We start from the raw sequence: 20,328 nt of genomic DNA on the forward strand, positions 1-20,328 counted from the left end.
AAATGCTTGCCAAGGCCTAATTTACTTCCACAGCAGTGCAAACTAAAACAATTGTTGAAGCCAGTTGGTCCCCTGCAGTAGCACAGGGAGCTGACTTATGGTCCTTCAGAACAAGAGACAATGTATTTTCAGTCCTTCTAAGTATACTTTCTGACTCAAAGCCAACTGAATGACTACAGCAGCTGGCCCCTCCCCCAGCTCTCTCAAAGCCTTTGAATGCCAGGGCCTGTGTGTAGGAAAGTACCATCTTGCCTGGCATGTTACCCCCATTTTTCACTGTATATATGTTGTTTTAGTTGTATGTGTCACTGGGACCCTGGTAACCCAGGGCCCCAGTGCTCATAAGTGTGCCTGAATGTGTTACCTGTGTAGTGACTAACTGTCTCACTGAGGCTCTGCTAATCAGAACCTCAGTGGTTATGCTCTCTCATTTCTTTCCAAATTGTCACTGACAGGCTAGTGACCATTTTTACCAATTTACATTGGCTTACTGGAACACCCTTATAATTCCCTAGTATATGGTACTGAGGTACCCAGGGTATTGGGGTTCCAGGAGATCCCTATGGGCTGCAGCATTTCTTTTGCCACCCATAGGGAGCTCTGACAATTCTTACACAGGCCTGCCACTGCAGCCTGAGTGAAATAACGTCCACGTTATTTCACAGCCATTTTACACTGCACTTAAGTAACTTATAAGTCACCTATATGTCTAACCTTTACCTGGTAAAGGTTAGGTGCAAAGTTACTTAGTGTGAGGGCACCCTGGCACTAGCCAAGGTGCCCCCACATTGTTCAGAGCCAATTCACTGAACTTTGTGAGTGCGGGGACACCATTACACGCGTGCACTACATATAGGTCACTACCTATATGTAGCTGCACCATGGTAACTCTGAATATGGCCATGTAACATGTCTATGATCATGGAATTGCCCCCTCTAAGCCATCCTGGCATTGTTGGTACAATTCCATGATCCCAGTGGTCTGTAGCACAGACCCTGGTACTGCCAGACTGCCCTTCCTGGGGTTTCACTGCAGCTGCTGCCAACCCCTCAGACAGGCAGCTGCCCTCCTGGGGTCCAGCCAGGCCTGGCCCAGGATGGCAGAACAAAGAACTTCCTCTGAGAGAGGGTGTGACACCCTCTCCCTTTGGAAAATGGTGTGAAGGCAGGGGAGGAGTAGCCTCCCCCAGCCTCTGGAAATGCTTTGTTGGGCACAGATGTGCCCAATTCTGCATAAGCCAGTCTACACCGGTTCAGGGACCCCTTAGCCCCTGCTCTGGCGCGAAACTGGACAAAGGAAAGGGGAGTGACCACTCCCCTGACCTGCACCTCCCCTGGGAGGTGTCCAGAGCTCCTCCAGTGTGCTCCAGACCTCTGCCATCTTGGAAACAGAGGTGCTGCTGGCACACTGGACTGCTCTGAGTGGCCAGTGCCACCAGGTGACATCAGAGACTCCTGCTGATAGGCTCCTTCAGGTGTTAGTAGCCTTTCCTCTCTCCTGGGTAGCCAAACCCTCTTTTCTGGCTATTTAGGGTCTCTGTCTCTGGGGAAACTTTAGATAACGAATGCATGAGCTCAGCCGAGTTCCTCTGCATCTCCCTCTTCACCTTCTGATAAGGAATCGACCGCTGACCGCGCTGGAAGCCTGCAAACCTGCAACATAGTAGCAAAGACGACTACTGCAACTCTGTAACGCTGATCCTGCCGCCTTCTCGACTGTTTTCCTGCTTGTGCATGCTGTGGGGGTAGTCTGCCTCCTCTCTGCACCAGAAGCTCCGAAGAAATCTCCCGTGGGTCGACTGAATCTTCCCCCTGCAACCGCAGGCACCAAAAAGCTGCATTACCGGTCCCTTGGGTCTCCTCTCAGCACGATGAGCGAGGTCCCTCGAATCCAGCGACGCTGTCCAAGTGACCCCCACAGTCCAGTGACTCTTCAGCCCAAGTTTGGTGGAGGTAAGTCCTTGCCTCACCTCGCTGGGCTGCATTGCTGGGAACCGCGACTTTGCAGGCTACTCCGGCCCCTGTGCACTTCCGGCGGAAATCCTTCGTGCACAGCCAAGCCTGGGTCCACGGCACTCTAACCTGCATTGCACGACTTTCTAAGTTGGTCTCCGGCGACGTGGGACTACTTTGTGCAACTTCGGCGAGCACCGTTTCACGCATCCTTGTAGTGCCTGTTTCTGGCACTTCTCCGGGTGCTACCTGCTTCAGTGAGGGCTCTTTGTCTTGCTCGACGTCCCCTCTCTCTGCAGGTCCAATTTGCGACCTCCTGGGCCCCAGCAGCGTCCAAAAACGCCAAACGCACGATTTGCGTGTAGCAAGGCTTGTTGGCGTCTTTCCGGCGGGAAAACACTTCTGCACGACTCTCCAAGGCGAGAGGGATCCGTCCACCAAAGGGGAAGTCTCTAGCCCTTTTCGTTCCTGCAGAAACCTCAGCTTCTTCTGTCCAGTCGAAGCTTCTTTGCACCCGCAGCTGGCATTTCCTGGGCATCTGCCCATCTCCGACTTGCTTGTGACTTTTGGACTTGGTCCCCTTGTTCCACAGGTACCCTAGATTGGAAATCCACAGTTGTTGCATTGCTGGTTTGTGTCTTTCCTGCATTATTCCTCTAACACGACTATTTTGTCCTTAGGGGAACTTTAGTGCACTTTGCACTCACTTTTCAGGGTCTTGGGGAGGGTTATTTTTCTAACTCTCACTATTTTCTAATAGTCCCAGCGACCCTCTACAAGGTCACATAGGTTTGGGGTCCATTCGTGGTTCGCATTCCACTTCTGGAGTATATGGTTTGTGTTGCCCCTATCCCTATGTTTCCCCATTGCATCCTATTGTAACTATACATTGTTTGCACTGTTTTCTAAGACTATACTGCATATTTTTGCTATTGTGTATATCTTGTGTATATTTCCTATCCTCTCACTGAGGGTACACTCTAAGATACTTTGGCATATTGTCATAAAAATAAAGTACCTTTATTTTTAGTATAACTGTGTATTGTGTTTTCTTATGATATTGTGCATATGACACTAAGTGGTACTGTAGTAGCTTCACACGTCTCCTAGTTCAGCCTAAGCTGCTCTGCTAAGCTACCATTATCTATCAGCCTAAGCTGCTAGACACCCTATACACTAATAAGGGATAACTGGGCCTGGTGCAAGGTGCAAGTACCCCTTGGTACTCACTACAAGCCAGTCCAGCCTCCTACACTGTGTATACGGAATGCAGGAGATAAAACAAAAACAATCGTTATAATCTGCTCTTTAGTCATGCCACAGTTAAAATATACCTGGTGCTGTGTTTTTTCAGACAATCTGGGAGGGGAGGAAAGCAACACTGAGAGCACAGGGGGGCAGGTAATTTAGGGAGGAAGCAGCACACTATGAAGCGAGCAAGAAAACACATGCTTTCTCATGGAGTGGTGAATGAAAAACGTAGTTTCATTAATGTAAGCAGTGAAAGGATACAAGTCATCCAGTCAAAATGATAAGGAAGTTATGTTCCAAGGAAGGAACAAACAAGACGACAAAGGAAATCCACTGAATAAGAACAAACATTTGAACAAGAAAGCCAACTAACGGGAAGCAATTGGCTGACACAAACCCCATTATAAATTTTCTTTATGGTCTACAAGAGATCTTTCAACAAGAGGCATCTAAAAGCTATATTCAGACACGACCGAAGAACAGGTGCTCAGCGCTGCGCTGAGCCGGGCACCTGCTCATGATGCCTTATGTAGTCATAGCCCAAAGGGCCTTCCACAAGATAGAGCAGAAGATTGCTGGTGGGAGTTTCACACCAATTGGGTGCCCACAAGAACCCCCCAAAAAATGGCCTTATCATGAACACTGTGCTGGCTCAATACAGAGCCAAGCATCATTTTGTATGCTTTTACACAATGCGCAAACATGTAACTCAAGGTTTCTTCTAGTTAGAAGATGATTTTCAGATTGCAGATGTCTGACTCAGTGAGCAGATTTCACCTCTTTCTGTTTCTGAGTGATGCGGTCTTAACATTATGCACAAACTTGGAGAAATTTCAAGTTAAATTCATCACATTATCACTTAATCTCACCAGACTTCACCACACATGACACACCACACCTTCATGGTCAGCATTAACCACATAGCACCATAAAATCCAGCACCATGTCACACCGGACGCAAGTACAGCAGAGCACACTGTTTTATAACATATATCATAAGATTGCATAACAAATCAAAGCAGACCAAACCACACGATACCACACAATGCTACCATATAAAATTGCCTTAAACTGCAAAGCACAAAAAAAAACACTATAACCCCCCACACTCCATTATACTGAATCATATGACCACAAACATCACTCTATACAAACTTACACAACACCCTCACAAAGCAACACGTCCCACAACACACTACCCTGCACCACACCACTTCACTGCTTCATATATATCACCATAGAACACTGCACATGCAATGCTTTTCACAAAGCCAACCATACTACATTGCATCAAATACCACCACAAATGTAATACCTCAGTTACCTTTGAAACTGACGGCAAGCTAAGGTGGCCCATTCAAAGGATACGAGTCGGGAAACATGGGTTTGTGGTGGGGTGGATAGAGGAATCCTAAAAGATGGATCAGACCCTGAGCAGATGCACTTTCACCAAGGGGGATCCCAAAACTAACTCTGGACAGAAGCGGTACAAACTGAACATCACACATCCGCAGGACGCAATGTGTGCAAGCCTGGCAGTAGTGATATGCTATCAACATTCCAACAACAGATCCATTGGTTCGAGGCGCATCCCAAGTCTGCGTATGCAAACAAATTGGTGCAATTTGCGAGAAATAACCGCGCTCAAACGCAAGGTAGCAGTCAGGGAAGCAGGAAGAGGACAAAACAGCAAATGAATCCCAGCAGAAAGAATAATAATTACACATTAGGCCCAGCAAAAACTAGGTTTTCAGCAACAGACGGCAGAATGTAATAATTATGGTGACAGAGAAGTCATCCAGGGCCAGACTGGCACACAGTGCAAACTGGCCGTGCCACAGCAGCTGGTCCGACAGGGCAGTGCAAGGGCCATTTCCCTGCTCGGGCTTGTTTTATGCTCTTGCGGGACATTGTTTTGTTGTTCATTTCCATAATCTTACCACAAACATGGCCTGCAGCAAGACTAACGCATACATGGGCGTAGGAAGTGTGGGGGACGCGGGGGATATGTCCCCCCCAGATTTTGGAGTGGGGGGACACGGGGGACAAGGGTGGGGGGGGACGAGGGGACAGAAGAATGTTCCCTTCTGTTCTGTAATTCGCAGGGCCATTAGCGCTGCGTGAAAGCGCTACCTATACTGGCCCTGCACTTGACCTGTGACCTGCCTCCAGGACACTTGCCCTCTGCCCTTTTGTTGTGCTGCAGCACACAAGGGATTCCTTCTCACCTTGCCGCCACAGCTGCCTGCAGTCTGCACTTCTGAGAACACAGGGAGAAGAGAGGCCCTTTGTTGATTGCTGTCTGCATCCCGGCCCTCCTGAGCCCTACCCTTCCCTTGAAAATCGAACCCTGAAGACAGCAGCAAGATTTGAGAAGGTAAAGAGGTTTGGGTAATTAAATAAAATATTGCCAAGTAACTCCCTTTCTTTTTAAATCCAGTGCTGTGTTGCAGAGTATCTCCCTTTCTAAAAACAGTGTTGTTGAGTTACTGTGAGATATAAGCCGGGCAGGCTTTAGCACGCTGGTGGCACCCTGTGCAGCAATGTTTGTTAGGGCACCCGTTTCTGTCACCTCTCTCTCACTCTCTTCTCTCCTCTGTCTCCAGCTTGCCTGCCCCAGAGCTAATTATTGTTCCCTAAGTTGACATCCTGCCTCCCCAACATTTCGGTCCCCTGTCTCTCCCTCAGCCTTCCTGGTATTTGTGAAAGCCCGCTCTAAAGGCCAAGGGCTGTCTGTAAATCTCATTTCCTGCCAATGGCCTGTGGATGGAAGCCAGCACTGGGGCAGCTCACAGGCTTTGCAGGACTTCGCGGGCTGTGGTGGTACAGAGCCTGGCACTGCTGGATAGACGGCAGAGAGACTAGCACACAGCACGGGTCCCAGGAAGAACCAGATGGCCTGAGAGATGGACAGGGCTAGGTAAGACAGCAGGGCCGGCTCTAGGGCGATGCAACTGGTGCCGCTGCACCGGGTGCTGACTTAGGATGGGGGTGCTGTGATTGCAAGTATATTCTGACTTTTAAAGCACCTGCTGGGTGTTCCTTGCCATCAACAGTTTTCAGGCAACAATAAAAATCTCAAGATAATTCCCAAGGATAGGTCGCTCCCCCTGCCGCTGCAGCTCCTCCAAGTTCCCGAGTTCCTGTGCTCCTGAGACCCACCTAACTGTAAGTACCCCCCTCCTCCCAGCCCCTCGCCCTGCCCCGCGCCACTCACCTTCTCTCCTGCTCCTTTTCCTCCTCTCTGTCTCTTCCTCCTCGCTCCCCCTCTGCAATCTTCTTCTGTGTTCTTCTGTTCTTCTGTTCTTCCCTTCTGTTCTTCTGTGTTCTTCCGGTCTTCTGTGTTCTTCTTCTCTGTTCTTCTCGGTGCTTCTGTGTTCTTCTTCTCGGTTCTTCTGTGTTCTTCTCTGTTCTTCTCTGTTCTTCTGCTCTTCCGATCTTCTGTGCTTCTGTCTTCTGTTCTTCTGGTCTTCTGCTCTTCCGGTCTTCTGTTCTTCTGTCTTCTGTTCTCCTGTCTTCGGCTCTTCTACCTCCTCCGTCTTCTTCCCCCGAGCCTGCCCTCCTGCTCCTTCCTCATCCCCCTCCCTCACTCGCCTCCCCCTCTCTCACCCCTAGCTAACCCGTTCGCTATCTACCTCCCTCACTCCTCCTATCTTCCTATCTCTCTAGCTCCCTATCTCACTATCTAACTCCCCCACTCTCCACCTCCTCCTACCTACCTATCTGTCTATCTATCTATTTCCCTATCTATCGACTTCTCTATCTATTTTCTCTATCTATTTCTCTATCTCTCCCCCCTCCCGCCACCCCCTCTATTACCTATCTCCCTATCCTCTCACTCTACCTCTCTCCCTCACCCACCTCTACAACCCCCCCTCCCCTATCTTCACAACCCTACTCCTATCTCTCTCCCTAATCTCCAAACCTCCTAACACTCACCCTCCTCCACCCTAAACCCCCTCCCCCAGCTCCTCTCACTCTACCTGTCCCCCCCCCTCCCTCGCGCTTTCCCGCCGCGACCTCCTGCACGCCCCCGCCCCCCAGCTCCCATTCGCCCCCAGCTGACCCCTCCCCCCCCCCTCCTACCTCTTATGGCGGCCGCTGCGCGACAGTGGTAGCGACCCTTGACCCAAGGGTAGGTCGCTCCCCCTGCCGCTGCAGCTCCTCCAAGTTCCCGTGCTCCTGAGACCCACCTAACTGTAAGTACCCCCCTCCTCCCAGCCCCTCGCCCTGCCCCGCGCCACTCACCTTCTCTCCTGCTCCTGCTTCTTTTCCTCCTCTCTGTCTCTTCCTCCTCGCTCCCCCTCTGCAATCTTCTTCTGTGTTCTTCTGTTCTTCTGTTCTTCCCTTCTGTTCTTCTGTGTTCTTCCGGTCTTCTGTGTTCTTCTTCTCTGTTCTTCTCGGTGCTTCTGTGTTCTTCTTCTCGGTTCTTCTGTGTTCTTCTCTGTTCTTCTCTGTTCTTCTCTGTTCTTCTGCTCTTCCGATCTTCTGTGCTTCTGTCTTCTGTTCTTCTGTTCTTCTGTTCTTCTGTTCTTCTGCTCTTCCGGTCTTCTGTTCTTCTGTCTTCTGTTCTCCTGTCTTCGGATCTTCTACCTCCTCCGTCTTCTTCCCCCGAACCTGCCCTCCTGCTCCTTCCTCATCCCCCTCCCTCACTCGCCTCCCCCTCTCTCACCCCTAGCTAACCCGTTCGCTATCTACCTCCCTCACTCCTCCTATCTTCCTATCTCTCTAGCTCCCTATCTCACTATCTAACTCCCCCACTCTCCACCTCCTCCTACCTACCTATCTGTCTATCTATCTATTTCCCTATCTATCGACTTCTCTATCTATTTTCTCTATCTATTTCTCTATCTCTCCCCCCCTCCCGCCACCCCCTCTACTACCTATCTCCCTATCCTCTCACTCTACCTCTCTCCCTCACCCACCTCTACAACCCCCCCTCCCCTATCTTCACAACCCTACTCCTATCTCTCTCCCTAATCTCCAAACCTCCTAACACTCACCCTCCTCCACCCTAAACCCCCTCCCCCAGCTCCTCTCACTCTACCTGTCCCCCCCCCTCCCTCGCGCTTTCCCGCCGCGACCTCCTGCACGCCCCCGCCCCCCAGCTCCCATTCGCCCCAGCTGACCCCTCCCCCCCTCCCCTACCTCTTATGGCGGCCGCTGCGCGAATGCGCAGCGGGCGCGCGCAGCGGGCACGCCGCTGGCGCGCCGGAGGTGCGCCAGAGGCAAGCCCGTCTGCGCCCGTCCGCGCCTGGCCCGCGCCCAGCGCCACGACCCCTGGTCCCCAGCTCCCCCAAGCCCCGCTGATCCGCTACGACCCCACCACCCTCCACGCCCTCAACCCAGGGCGCTCCAAAACCTGCTTCCTAGCTCACCCCAAACGCACCCATGGACCCTTCGCCTGCAACTCCTGCAAACGCATCTTCCACCACGCAACTACCACGACCACAAGCCCACGCGCCATCAACCACCTCAAGTGCATCCTGATCAACGCTCGTTCCGTCCACAAGCACGCCGTTGAACTTTGGGACCTCCTGGACTCCACAGCCCCGGACGTCGCCTTCATCACGGAGACATGGATGAACGCCTCCTCTGCTCCAGACATCGCTACCCGCCATCCCCGAAGGCTACAAGATCTCCAGAAAAGACCGCACCAACCAAGTAGGAGGAGGTGTCGCCATCATCTTCAAAGACTCCATCAGCGTCACCACCTCCACCGAAGACCCCCCCCTCGCCGCTGAACACCTGCATTTTCAGATTCGCACCGACCCAAGGACCACCCTCAGAGGATCCCTCGTCTACCGTCCTCCCGGACCTCGCGCCTCTTTCAGCGATGCCATCGCCGACTTCATCTCCCCGCACGCCCTCGCCTCACCGGACTACATCCTCCTAGGCGACCTCAACTTCCATCTGGAACAAAACAACGACCCCAACACCACCACCCTGCTCGACAACCTCGCCAACCTCGGCCTCAAACAACTGGTGAACACCGCCACCCACATCGCCGGACACACGCTCGACCCTATCTTCTCCGCCAGCAAACACGTCTTCTTCAGCCACACCTCTGCCCTACACTGGACCGACCACAGCTGCGTCCACTTCACATTCCGACGCGAGACCTCCCACCTCCGCACTCAACCCATCCCTCGTCGACAGTGGAACAAGATCCCTGAAGAGCAACTCTTCTCCGCTCTCGCCGCCAACCAACCCACCCTCACCACCGACCCCAACGACGCAGCTCTCAACCTCACAAACTGGATCTCCAACTGCGCTGACAACCTTGCTCCCCTCAAACGCACGCATCGACAGACCAACACCAAAAAACCTCTCTGGTTCTCCGACACCCTCAAAGAATCAAAGAAAACTTGTCGTGCCCTTGAGAAGGCCTGGCGCAAGGACCACACCGCTGACAACATGACCGCCCTCAAGAACGCTACACGCGAACACCACCACCTGATCCGCACTGCCAAAAGGAACTTTTTCACCGACAGACTAGACAAAAACAGCCACAACAGCAGAGAACTCTTTAGCATCGTCAAAGAGTTTTCCAACCCCAGCGCCAGCGCCAACGCCGTCACGCCCTCACAGGATTTGTGCGAATCCCTCGCCACTTTCTTCCATCGCAAGATCAGCGACCTCCACGACAGCTTCGGACACCAGACCCAACCATACACCACTGAACCCGCTTCCCCGGACATCACCCTCAACAACTGGACCCACATCAACACGGAAGAAACCAAATCCATCATGAACTCTATCCACTCCGGCGCCCCTTCGGATCCCTGCCCGCACTTCATCTTTAACAAAGCCGACGACATCATCGCCCCGCACCTCCAGACCGTCATCAACTCTTCTTTTTCTTCTGCTACCTTCCCCGAATGCTGGAAGCACGCTGAAGTCAACGCCCTACTAAAGAAACCTACGGCTGACCCAAGCGACCTGAAAAACTTCCGCCCCATCTCTCTTCTACCTTTCCCAGCCAAGGTAATAGAAAAGACCGTCAACAAACAGCTGACCACCTTCCTGGAAGACAACAACCTGCTCGACCCTTCACAAACCGGATTCCGAACCAACCACAGCACGGAAACCGCCCTCATCTCAGTCACAGACGACATCAGAACCCTGATGGACAACGGTGAAACAGTCGCCCTCATTCTCCTCGACCTCTCGGCTGCCTTTGACACCGTCTGTCACCGCACCCTAATCACCCGCCTACGCTCCACCGGGATCCAAGGCCAGGCCCTGGACTGGATCGCCTCCTTCCTCGCTAACCGCTCCCAAAGAGTTTACCTCCCTCCGTTTCGCTCAGAACCCACCAAGATCATCTGCGGCGTACCTCAAGGCTCATCGCTCAGCCCGACACTCTTCAATGTCTACATGAGCCCCCTCGCCGACATCGTACGCAAGCACGACATCATCATCACCTCCTACGCCGACGACACCCAACTTGTACTCTCCCTCACCAAGGACCCCGCCAGCGCCAAGACCAACCTACAAGAGGGTATGAAGGACGTCGCAGATTGGATGAGGCTCAGCCGCCTAAAGCTGAACTCTGAAAAAACGGAAGTCCTCATCCTCGGCAACACCCCGTCCGCCTGGGACGACTCCTGGTGGCCCACGGCCCTCGGCACCGCACCGACCCCCGCAGACCACGCCCGCAACCTCGGCTTCATCTTGGACCCTCTTCTCACCATGACCAAGCAAGTCAATGCCGTGTCCTCCGCCTGCTTCCTCACTCTCCGCATGCTCCGCAAGATCTTCCGCTGGATCCCCGCCGACACCAGAAAAACCGTGACCCACGCCCTTGTCACGAGTCGCCTGGACTACGGCAACACCCTCTACGCCGGGACCACCGCCAAACTCCAAAACCGCCTGCAACGCATCCAAAACGCCTCGGCCCGCCTCATCCTCGACGTACCCCGCAACAGCCACATCTCCGCACACCTGAGACACCTGCATTGGCTCCCAGTCAGCAAAAGGATCACCTTCCGTCTTCTCACCCACGCACACAAAGCCCTCCACAACAAGGGACCGGAATACCTCAACAGACGCCTCAGCTTCTACGTCCCCACCCGCCCCCTCCGCTCCGCTGGCCTCGCACTTGCTGCCGTCCCTCGCACCCGCCGCTCCACGGCGGGTGGGAGATCTTTCTCCTTCCTGGCGGCCAAGACCTGGAACTCCCTCCCCACCAGCCTCAGGACCACCCAGGACCACTCCGCTTTCCGGAGACTCCTAAAGACTTGGCTGTTCGAGCAGCGATAACCCCCCCTTTCCCCCCTAGCGCCTTGAGACCCGCACGGGTGAGTAGCGCGCTTTATAAATGTTAATGATTTGATTTGATTTGATTAATGGTATTCCTGAAGAGAGATTGAAGTTTTGTCTAGTCGGAGTTTTGACTCAGCATAACGTACAGGGTTACTATGCCTGCTACAAAGAACGTCTACATGCAGATCACAAAGTCTATATAATGTGAATAGGTCAGTGGGTTACTGCTTTTGTCAGATGCAGGAAAGTACCCTCTTTTTGGCATGGTTACCCCACTTTTGACTGTGTTCACTGGGATCCTGCTAACCAGGACCCCAGTGCTCTCTCCCATTAAATTTGGTTGTTTGGACCACACACACCCCACATTTGGCGTACTGGTGCCCCTTATAGGTCCCTAGTATATGGTACCCAGGGCATTGGGGGATCAGGGGTTTCCCATGGGCTGCAGCATGTATTATGCCACCCATAGGAGCCCATGTAAACCATGTCTGGAGGCCTGCCATTGCAGCCTGCGTGAAAAGGTGCATGCACCCTTTCACTTCAGGTCACTGCACCAGGTCCCTCTAAGTCACCTCTATGGCAGGCCGTCCTAGCCAGAGGGCAGGGTGCAAGTACCTGTGTGTGGGGGCACCTCTGGAGGAGCAGAGGTGCCCCCACGAACTCCAGCTCCATTTTCCTGGACCTCATGAGTGCGGGGACGCCATTTTACGCTTGTACTGGACATAGGTCACTCCCTCTGTCCAGCTACATAATGGCAACTCAGAACCTGGGCATGTTTGGTAACAAATATGTCAGAATCATACCCCAATCCTATTGTCAGTATTGTTTGTATGATTCCATTCACTTTGGGGGCTCCTTAGAGGATTCCCAGCATTGCTCCTATCAGCTTTCTAGGGTTTTCCGGGCAGCCCATGCTGCTGCCACCCTTCAGACAGATTTCTGCCCTCCTTCTGCTGCTTGAGCAGCTTATGCCCAGGAAGGCAGAACAAACGATTTCCTTTGGAAGAGGGAGGCAACACCCTCTCCATTTGGAAATAGGTGTTACAAGGGTTGAGAGGGGTACCCTCGCCAAGCTAATGGTATGCTCTGAAGGGCCCTCCTTGCATAAACCAGTCTGTACCAGTTCAGGGACCTCAGCCCCTAGTCTGGTGTGAAACTGGACAATGGAAATGGGTGTAACCACTCCCCTGTCCATCACCACCCCAGGGGTGGGGCCTGGACCTCCTCCAGGTGGCCACTTGATTCTGCCATCTTGAATCCAAGGTGGGCAGAGGCCTCTGTGAGCATCTGAGTGGCCAGGTCAGGCAGGTGACGTCACAGCCCCCTCCTAGGTGGTCACCCTGCTAGGTGACCAATCCCCCTTTCTGGGCTATTTAGGGTTTGCCTCTTGGGTGGGTCCTCAGATTCAATGTTCAAGATTCCAGCAGGACTCCTCTGCAACGTTTACTTTGACTTCTGGCCACTGGAACCGCAACTGGACTTCACAGGAACCTACAATCTGCAGCTCCAGCAGCGACTTCACCCTGCAGCATTGTTTCTCCGGCTCCTTCAAGCAACTGCAACATTAGCCCGGCTGTGCTTCCTCTGAGGGCAGCAAGTCTTCAGTCTGCATGAGAAGAAAGAAGGAAAATTCCTTGGAGTGAAGGAGTCACTTACCTGCATCTGCAGGCACCAACTGCACCAACGACCGGCTGCGTGGATCTCCTCTGCTCCTGAGCTGCGTGGATCCTGCATCAGGGGGTGATAGTCTGGAGTGGTCTCCTTGGTCCTCTCTACCAGCTGTCCAACTTTGGAGTAGGTAGGTCCTTGCCTTCCCATGCAGGACAGTACCCCCATGCACCGCGTCTCTTGCAGCTACCAAGGCCTGTTGTTATCTCCTCCAAGGGATCTTCAGGATCCATGTAGCCCCAGTCCCCAGCACTCTTCTCTGTGAAGCACAGCCCTCAACGTGCTTCGCCTGCGACATGGGACCTCTCTTCAGGTGTGCTGCGTGGGCCTCTCTGCAGCTCCTGGGCTCCTTGCCTGTAGGTCTTCTGTGGGGGCTGCCTCTCCTTCTCCAGACTCTCTGCCTTGCTGAGGGTCACCTGGGACTCCCCTCCATGGGTTAAGTCCCCCTGGACCTCCATGGGTTAAGTCCTAGATAAGTCTTGGCTGCTCATCCACAGCTAACTCTAGAGAGCCTGGCTTCTAGACACTGCCTACACCTCACTAATAAGGGGATACCTGGACCTGGTATAAGGTGATAATACCATAGGTACTCACCACACACCAGGCCAACTTCCTACATCAGAGAGCTCCTTTTTTGTCCCCTGCAATTTATAAATTAAAACTGAATATAGAACAGTGAGCAATGAACTTATCAAAGAGCTGCATGCAAACATCAAGGTATAGATTAGAGCGTTATGATTTCCCCCCACTTTTTCATTAACTTAATGTTGCAAAACAAGTTAATTTGAGCGCGAATCAATTCTTATTATTAAAGAAAGCCCCCAACCATGGTGTTATGTTTTAAATTCTGAGTTTGCGGTTCTCCAGATAAACCACTCTTAAACTATACCTGCTACCAGTATGGATGACCTATGACACCTACAATTTGTCGTCCTCTGTCTTATGTAACATTTCATATACACTGATTTACACATATATATTGATGATGGTCTCTGCGTAATATCTGTGTGATGTAAAGTGCTTTGACACCCTAGACTGCTGTGAGGGCTGAATGATGGAACAACACATGCGTATATCGTGCATGCCGTAACATCGCGGTCTCAACAACGACCGTGTCTTTACTACGCATGCCTTTACAACAAATTTCGCTGTAAAAGAATGTTTGGTAAAGAAACATGCGTGGTAAATTCTCCCCGCCCTGCTGATACCATACTCCACCCTGCCCAATCAGTTAAAACTGCCCCTGCCCTGAGCCCTAACCCCCCTGCCCTGTCCTAAAAACTACCCGCCCCCACTCTGAACCCTAAAACCTACCCTGAACTGCGCTAAAAACTACCTTGATGCCCCTGCCCCCAGAACCCTAAAACCTACCCCACCATGTCCTAAAAACTACCCCGACCCTACCCTGTCCTAAAAATGAACCCGACCTCCCACCCTAAACCCGGCCACAGCCCTACTTACCTCTCTCTCCTCTGCTTCTTCCTGTTCCACCCGGACAGCTAGACCGCTCTCTATGCTGTAACCACGCATATGCGTGGTAAAGACATGTGTGGTAAAGGCATCCATGCTAGCCCCATATTTGTGGTAATGGCAGCATGGGCAATGCATTGTAAGGGATATTTCCTGGTATGAGTGGTGCTATAAAACTAATGAAATGCATCTGAGAGAGAGTGGTGATGGATAGTAGTGAGGGAATCCGTGGCAGAGGTGGTCACTGGGGGGCGCCAACAAACAATGTCACACTGGGCGCCACCAGCACTAAGGCCGGCCCGTCAGACAGCACAGCAGTTCACAGGAACGCAGCAGCACAGAGACTGCCACATGACAGTCAGACAAGGACCTAGCAGCAATCATAGGGCTTACTGGCCTTCACAGGCAGGCGGGGGGCCAGAGACTGACACAGTCTGACTAGAAAGAAAGCTCCCAACAGGCAGCACAGTGCATGGCAGGCAGCACAGGAATCGGCAGGAAGCACTGCGCCCAGCATGCAGTACAGGCCTCTTAGGACTTTACACAGGCGAACTGTAGCACAGAGCCTGTCGCTGCCTTACAGGCAGCCAAGAGCCCAGCAGACAGGGAATTGCCGGTCTCACAGGACTCGACTGAAAGCAACCGCCTCCCCCCCATCATCCCCCCCACGGCAACCCTTCTGTGTGCAAACTTTGTGCAGGAGGCCCACCTCAAGGTTGTCCCTGTCCCCCCCAGAAATGTTGTGTCTCCTACGCCCCTGAACGCATACATATGCAAAATACCAATATTATATGTCTTTAAAAGTTCAAAACGGCCCCGATTTGGAAACGTGGGCCACGTCTTGAACGATAGGGTTCCCTAACCGGGCCTCTTATTTTGGGGTCTGGTTTCTGTCCGATCTTGATGTTATCCTAGTATACTAGGAGCACAAGGGGGTCGTCTGAAGAGGAGGGACTCATGGCTGGTCAGACTGCCACCTGTAGCAGCTGAGATCAGCTTCCAACAGAGGAGATCATTTCCAGGAAGTAGAGGAAACCTCCACCTTTCTCTGATTGGGCGTCCCGTCCTCATCCCTCCGCCGTGTCCCTAAATTCAGTGATGCTCGAGGTGTGTCCTTGGCCGAGCAGCGGCAGCAGACACCTGTGCAGGTACAAACAGGTGGACACGAGATCCAAAATGAGCCACCGCGGCGTCTGTGATACCTCAGAATTAAGCGTCCCCCTATTCCGGGGACAGGTAAGGTGTGTGTGAAGGGAGGCTACATAGTGCCCAGCGCGGATACATTGTATCCCCGGGAGCCTTGTATCGGCGCAGCTGCCCCTGTGCTTACCTATAGGTAGCCGCCTCTCCTGCGTCCAGGCCCCATGGCTCTGGTTCCTGGGCCTGGCTTGGTGCCCATCTGTCTCCTCCGAGCTCCTCAGCCGCTCCTTCTCCTCTGAGGATACCCCGTTTTTTCCGAGGGCGTCACCCGCAAATCCAAGCCTCTTCCTGACAGGTGACTGGTCATTGGGGTGGGTCTGATCAGAGGAAGGAGTCTGGCCCGACGGGGTCTGACCGTCAGAAAAGCCGACGCCGGAATCATCGTGGTCTGGGGAACGTTTCCGGGGTGTCATTGGCATACCATTTTCACCCTCCATGCTGCGCCTTACACGGAAATGAAAAAGTAAAACAACTGAGCACTAAATAACAAGTTTAATTATGGAACGTAAAAGCGCCGCACTAGTTGGAATGGTGTGATCCGGGGCAAATCACGACGGGTCTAGCACAGGCGTTCCCTCGGACACACAGGGGGGTGTTTTTTAACCAGGAACAAAATGGTGGCGTCCGCAGCTTACCCAGTGCAATTTCAAATTGCCCGCCAAGAACGGCGTCATTTTACTGACGGCTTGTGATTGGCAGGCTATGCTTCGGTGTCTCGTAGCAGGCAGAGTTCATCCCCATCCTTTAAAGTTGCAGTTATACACTTTCATTTTTTGATCATTTACAGTAAAACAGAAACATTGAAGTCCTGCCGGTGTTACTTCATTCACTTTAGATACACTTGTGACTACACTTAAACTTGTGTTTACAATACAAATAGATACGAACAATATTTATGCATATCTACAAATAAGGCAAACAAAGACATAATCAAGTGTATTCATTGTATAATTATAGCACATATAATTTGAAAAAAAGAACATTATGGGAGAACTCAACTATGTAAATGATAAATGACATTAAAATTAGGATAATTAATTACGCAAACACGCAAAGGCTTCATGCTAGTCATCTTCATGCAATTAAGGGTTAGATTATGGGTACTCGCAAACATTTTCACAGGGACCACAAAGTATGGTCTGAGGTGTGCACGCTGACTTGATGGGGAGGAGGGGCTTAGGTGGGCGTAGGAGAAGCCAAACATTGTGTGATCAGTGAGTCGTGGACTTTTTTTGAGGGCTTCAGTCCATACTTCCCTCTAAATGAAGCTCTTAGTCTCAAGAAGTCATACATTTGACAGTTCCTTGTTGTGCTGCATCTGAACCTCTATGCCTCCAGTGGAGTAAGCTTTCTCTGCTTGCTAAGGCTACCGTGGGAAAGACAAGTGTAAAAAAAGAGGCCACTTGATTATTGAATTGGAATGAAATTGAACTGTCCAGTGTGAAACGAGAAAACCTGGGTTCAATCCTGGCTTTCGCAATAAATTACATTGTGTGATCCTAGGCAATTGCCACATTTCACTTTGCCTTTTTCTTTCTTATTATGGCATATAGGAGCATCTTGAAATACATGAGCTCAGGATATACTCCATACAAAACCTTCTCTTGTATTTGATTTAATAAACTATCACGTTGTCCATGTGTAATACCAACCCAGACCACCTAGACGAGTCCATGTGACAACTGACTCACTTCTTACTTGTTCACTACTGGCATTGTTGTCAGAGAGGGAGGAGGAATTAATGTTTTTACATTAATTTCTGAAAACTATCAGTTTAAAAAATATTTCTGAATGCATTGATGTAATCTGACGTACTAAGGTAAAACACCTCTGTATGTTAAAGATAGAAATATTTTATTTTTTATTTTTGAAGAGACTGTATCATATTTTTCCATGTTTGTTGCTATATGTCTTAAAAAATGAATGAGTGTTCCTAAAGGTAAGCGGTACTGAACACCTTTGCTGAGTCTATTTTACTTCAGTTAGTGTGTAAATAAACCCTTGCCCATTTTTTAACATATTTCTGAAAGTTAAAGCTATCTTAAGTAAACAGCAGCTTAGTGGGGGTCGTTCAGCTGGGGGACACAGGTGAATGTCAGGAGGGTCTCATCCGGGCTGTATTTTGAGTATTACTGGTGGAGATGCAAGGTCGCGGGCAGATTGTCTCAGGTCTGTGAGGACTGGCTGAGGGACAGCGTGAGTCAGTTAATGCCCACTCATGATGGGCTTAGGGTGTGAAAAGGACTAGTAGGGACCATGGCGATAAGGAGACTGTAGCATGGCCAGCTTTAGTGTCCCTGGGGCCTAGCTGATAACACCTTAGGGCGGACGGAGAGTGCCTCAGGGCCAAATGACCTGCTTGAGGGTTGACATGCGACTGAGGGCAAGATTGGTGTTTCTTTGGGGCTCATAGGGTGTCCGGAAGCTGGTTAAAGGACTTTTAGGGCAACTCAGCCTGACTGAGGTCCTATAGTAACAGACTGTGGTTCAGCTGAGGGTGGCTCAGAGTTAGGTGAAAGTTTATGAGGATGATCTGGGGCTGTCTTTCAACAGAAACGTAAATCAACCCTCATTAAACATGAAATCCTCTGTACTTTATAATATCGAACTACTACCAACCAACCTGCAGTTTGCGTCCTCAAAGTCCTGTGTCCTGTCAATCTGTTTTTCTAGACCAGCTATTTTAATTCCAATGGTCTCAAAATTAAAACCTCTGCACACCTGTCCCAGAAATTATCCATATTTAACAGGCAAAGCAGCACTAGAAGACACAGCCAGAGGGAGCATGGAAATGCAGTTAGGAACAAAGTAGGAGACACCCCAGACAACATCCATAGTATCTGCAATGGCATCTACATTGCTATCAGAACAGACACTTCCCTTCTTCAATTTATTAACAAATAGAAGACACATCTCTTCACAGAACACATGAAACAGGCTCCAACAGCCCTGGGTGTGATGCAATTAAACCTCTCCAGCATCTTGATGACACGTGCTGTAGTGTGTATATGAGCTTCATCGCTAATGCACTGATTGTACTTTGTATAACTTTATACTTACTATCTGGAAATCACCTATAACCATGGGCTCCACTCTCTCTATCAGATGCCTGCAGTCCACATGTTCTTCTCCTTTGTACTGTAGCTCAGTCACGCACTAGGCACCTTCTTGCAATCAAATGTCCTGCTGACGAGGACATGGACTACGGTGTGGAGGAGCGGAGGAGCTAAAATCCTCAAGGCAAGTTGGCCTTTTAATACTTTTTAAATGTTTGTTTACAATGAGACAATTGTGTTTAGCTTGTTTTAATTGTAAGTTTTAATTAACTGAACAATGACGATTTGTTCATTCGTACATGTGCTGTAGTGGGTATGATACATAATGGTGTCAAAGAGGTATGTCGGATGCTGTAAGGCAGACCATTGCCTCCATCCATGTGGTAGAGGACCATGGTTTGCCCTGTTATTGTAAAATCATTGTCTGGAAGAAATGATTTCCCTTACTTCAAGAGGGATTTCATACTTCTGTCAGTCAGCTGGGGGTGAAGCCATTTAGGTGCATGTTGGAGAACCAGGCTTCAGTCTCTGGCCATGTGGAGCTTTTACGCGGGCAAGAGGAATTCTGCCTATGTTGGTTTGATCTTCCAGTAGGTAATTTACATTCAATTCTGGGTGAAGGGAGCAAATATTTGGAAACTTGGGTACGTCTGGAGGTGAGAAATTCACGAGCTTCCGCGATTGAGTGGCAGTTCACTGTTCTTCGCCGAGGGCTGATACGGCACTCTGTTATGGCCTGGGGAGTTTTCATTGGGCTATAATGGCTTACCAGCAGCAAGTAAAATCAGGCGCATCTCAGAATGACTGCTTCTACCAAGGCACAATTCCACTAATTCTGTTAGAGTTACGCTTAGGGTTATGGATTGTGTAGGAGCTATGGTAAGAGTTAGGTTAAGGTAAGGGTTATGCTTAAGGTTTTTTTTAAAATTTATGATTTTTAATTTTTTATTACAAAGACATCCACTAACATTGAACATTATGATTTATGAGTTGCAGCCTCAGGAGCAACCGCTACATTTAATCACACAGTTTCCAAATCTGCATCAATATCTGAAGATTTTGAAGCTGTTGGTTCATCAATAGATACTCTCATCTAAACCCCCTAATTGTTTCTTGTTTATTTCCACTATTGTCTCTTGCACTTTCATCACAATATCCCGAAGGGCTTCTCAAGTTCCACTCCTTCTCTCCTCCCCCTCCATCCTCCTCCTCACCACTAAAGCTGTCTAGTTAGGCGTGGACTGTCTCAGTACTTTCAAGTATAAAACAATCTCTACAAAATTGCTTGCCACTAGTTTTCCTTAGTTTGATGTCTTTTCTTCAAACTCCATTACTTCTCCTCTGTTGTTAGCCATTCTAATATATCCTTTTCCCAGGCGTTCACCCATAGTCCCCTTGGTTGCAGTCCATGGAATGTCACAAACTTATATTTTATATTTCATCTTGCCTTTTGGGGTTTATG

The 20,328-nt window shown here is 50.5% G+C and overlaps 1 protein-coding gene across 2 annotated transcripts in view; it reads right to left on the bottom strand.

Moving 5' to 3' along the window:
• The window catches only part of LOC138247151 (C-type lectin domain family 2 member B-like), a 77,671-nt gene extending 61,244 nt beyond the window's left edge, over positions 1–16,427 (bottom strand). For both annotated transcript variants that reach the window (XM_069201893.1, XM_069201892.1), the window contains exon 1: positions 15,941–16,427. In XM_069201893.1, coding sequence (XP_069057994.1) covers positions 15,941–16,247 — 307 coding nt within the window. In that variant the 5' untranslated portion in view covers positions 16,248–16,427. The remainder of the gene's footprint in view (positions 1–15,940) is intronic.
• Positions 16,428–20,328: the final 3,901 nt, after the last annotated feature.

This window comes from Pleurodeles waltl, chromosome 7 (assembly GCF_031143425.1).
Source record: "Pleurodeles waltl isolate 20211129_DDA chromosome 7, aPleWal1.hap1.20221129, whole genome shotgun sequence".
Taxonomy (NCBI): domain Eukaryota; kingdom Metazoa; phylum Chordata; class Amphibia; order Caudata; family Salamandridae; genus Pleurodeles; species Pleurodeles waltl.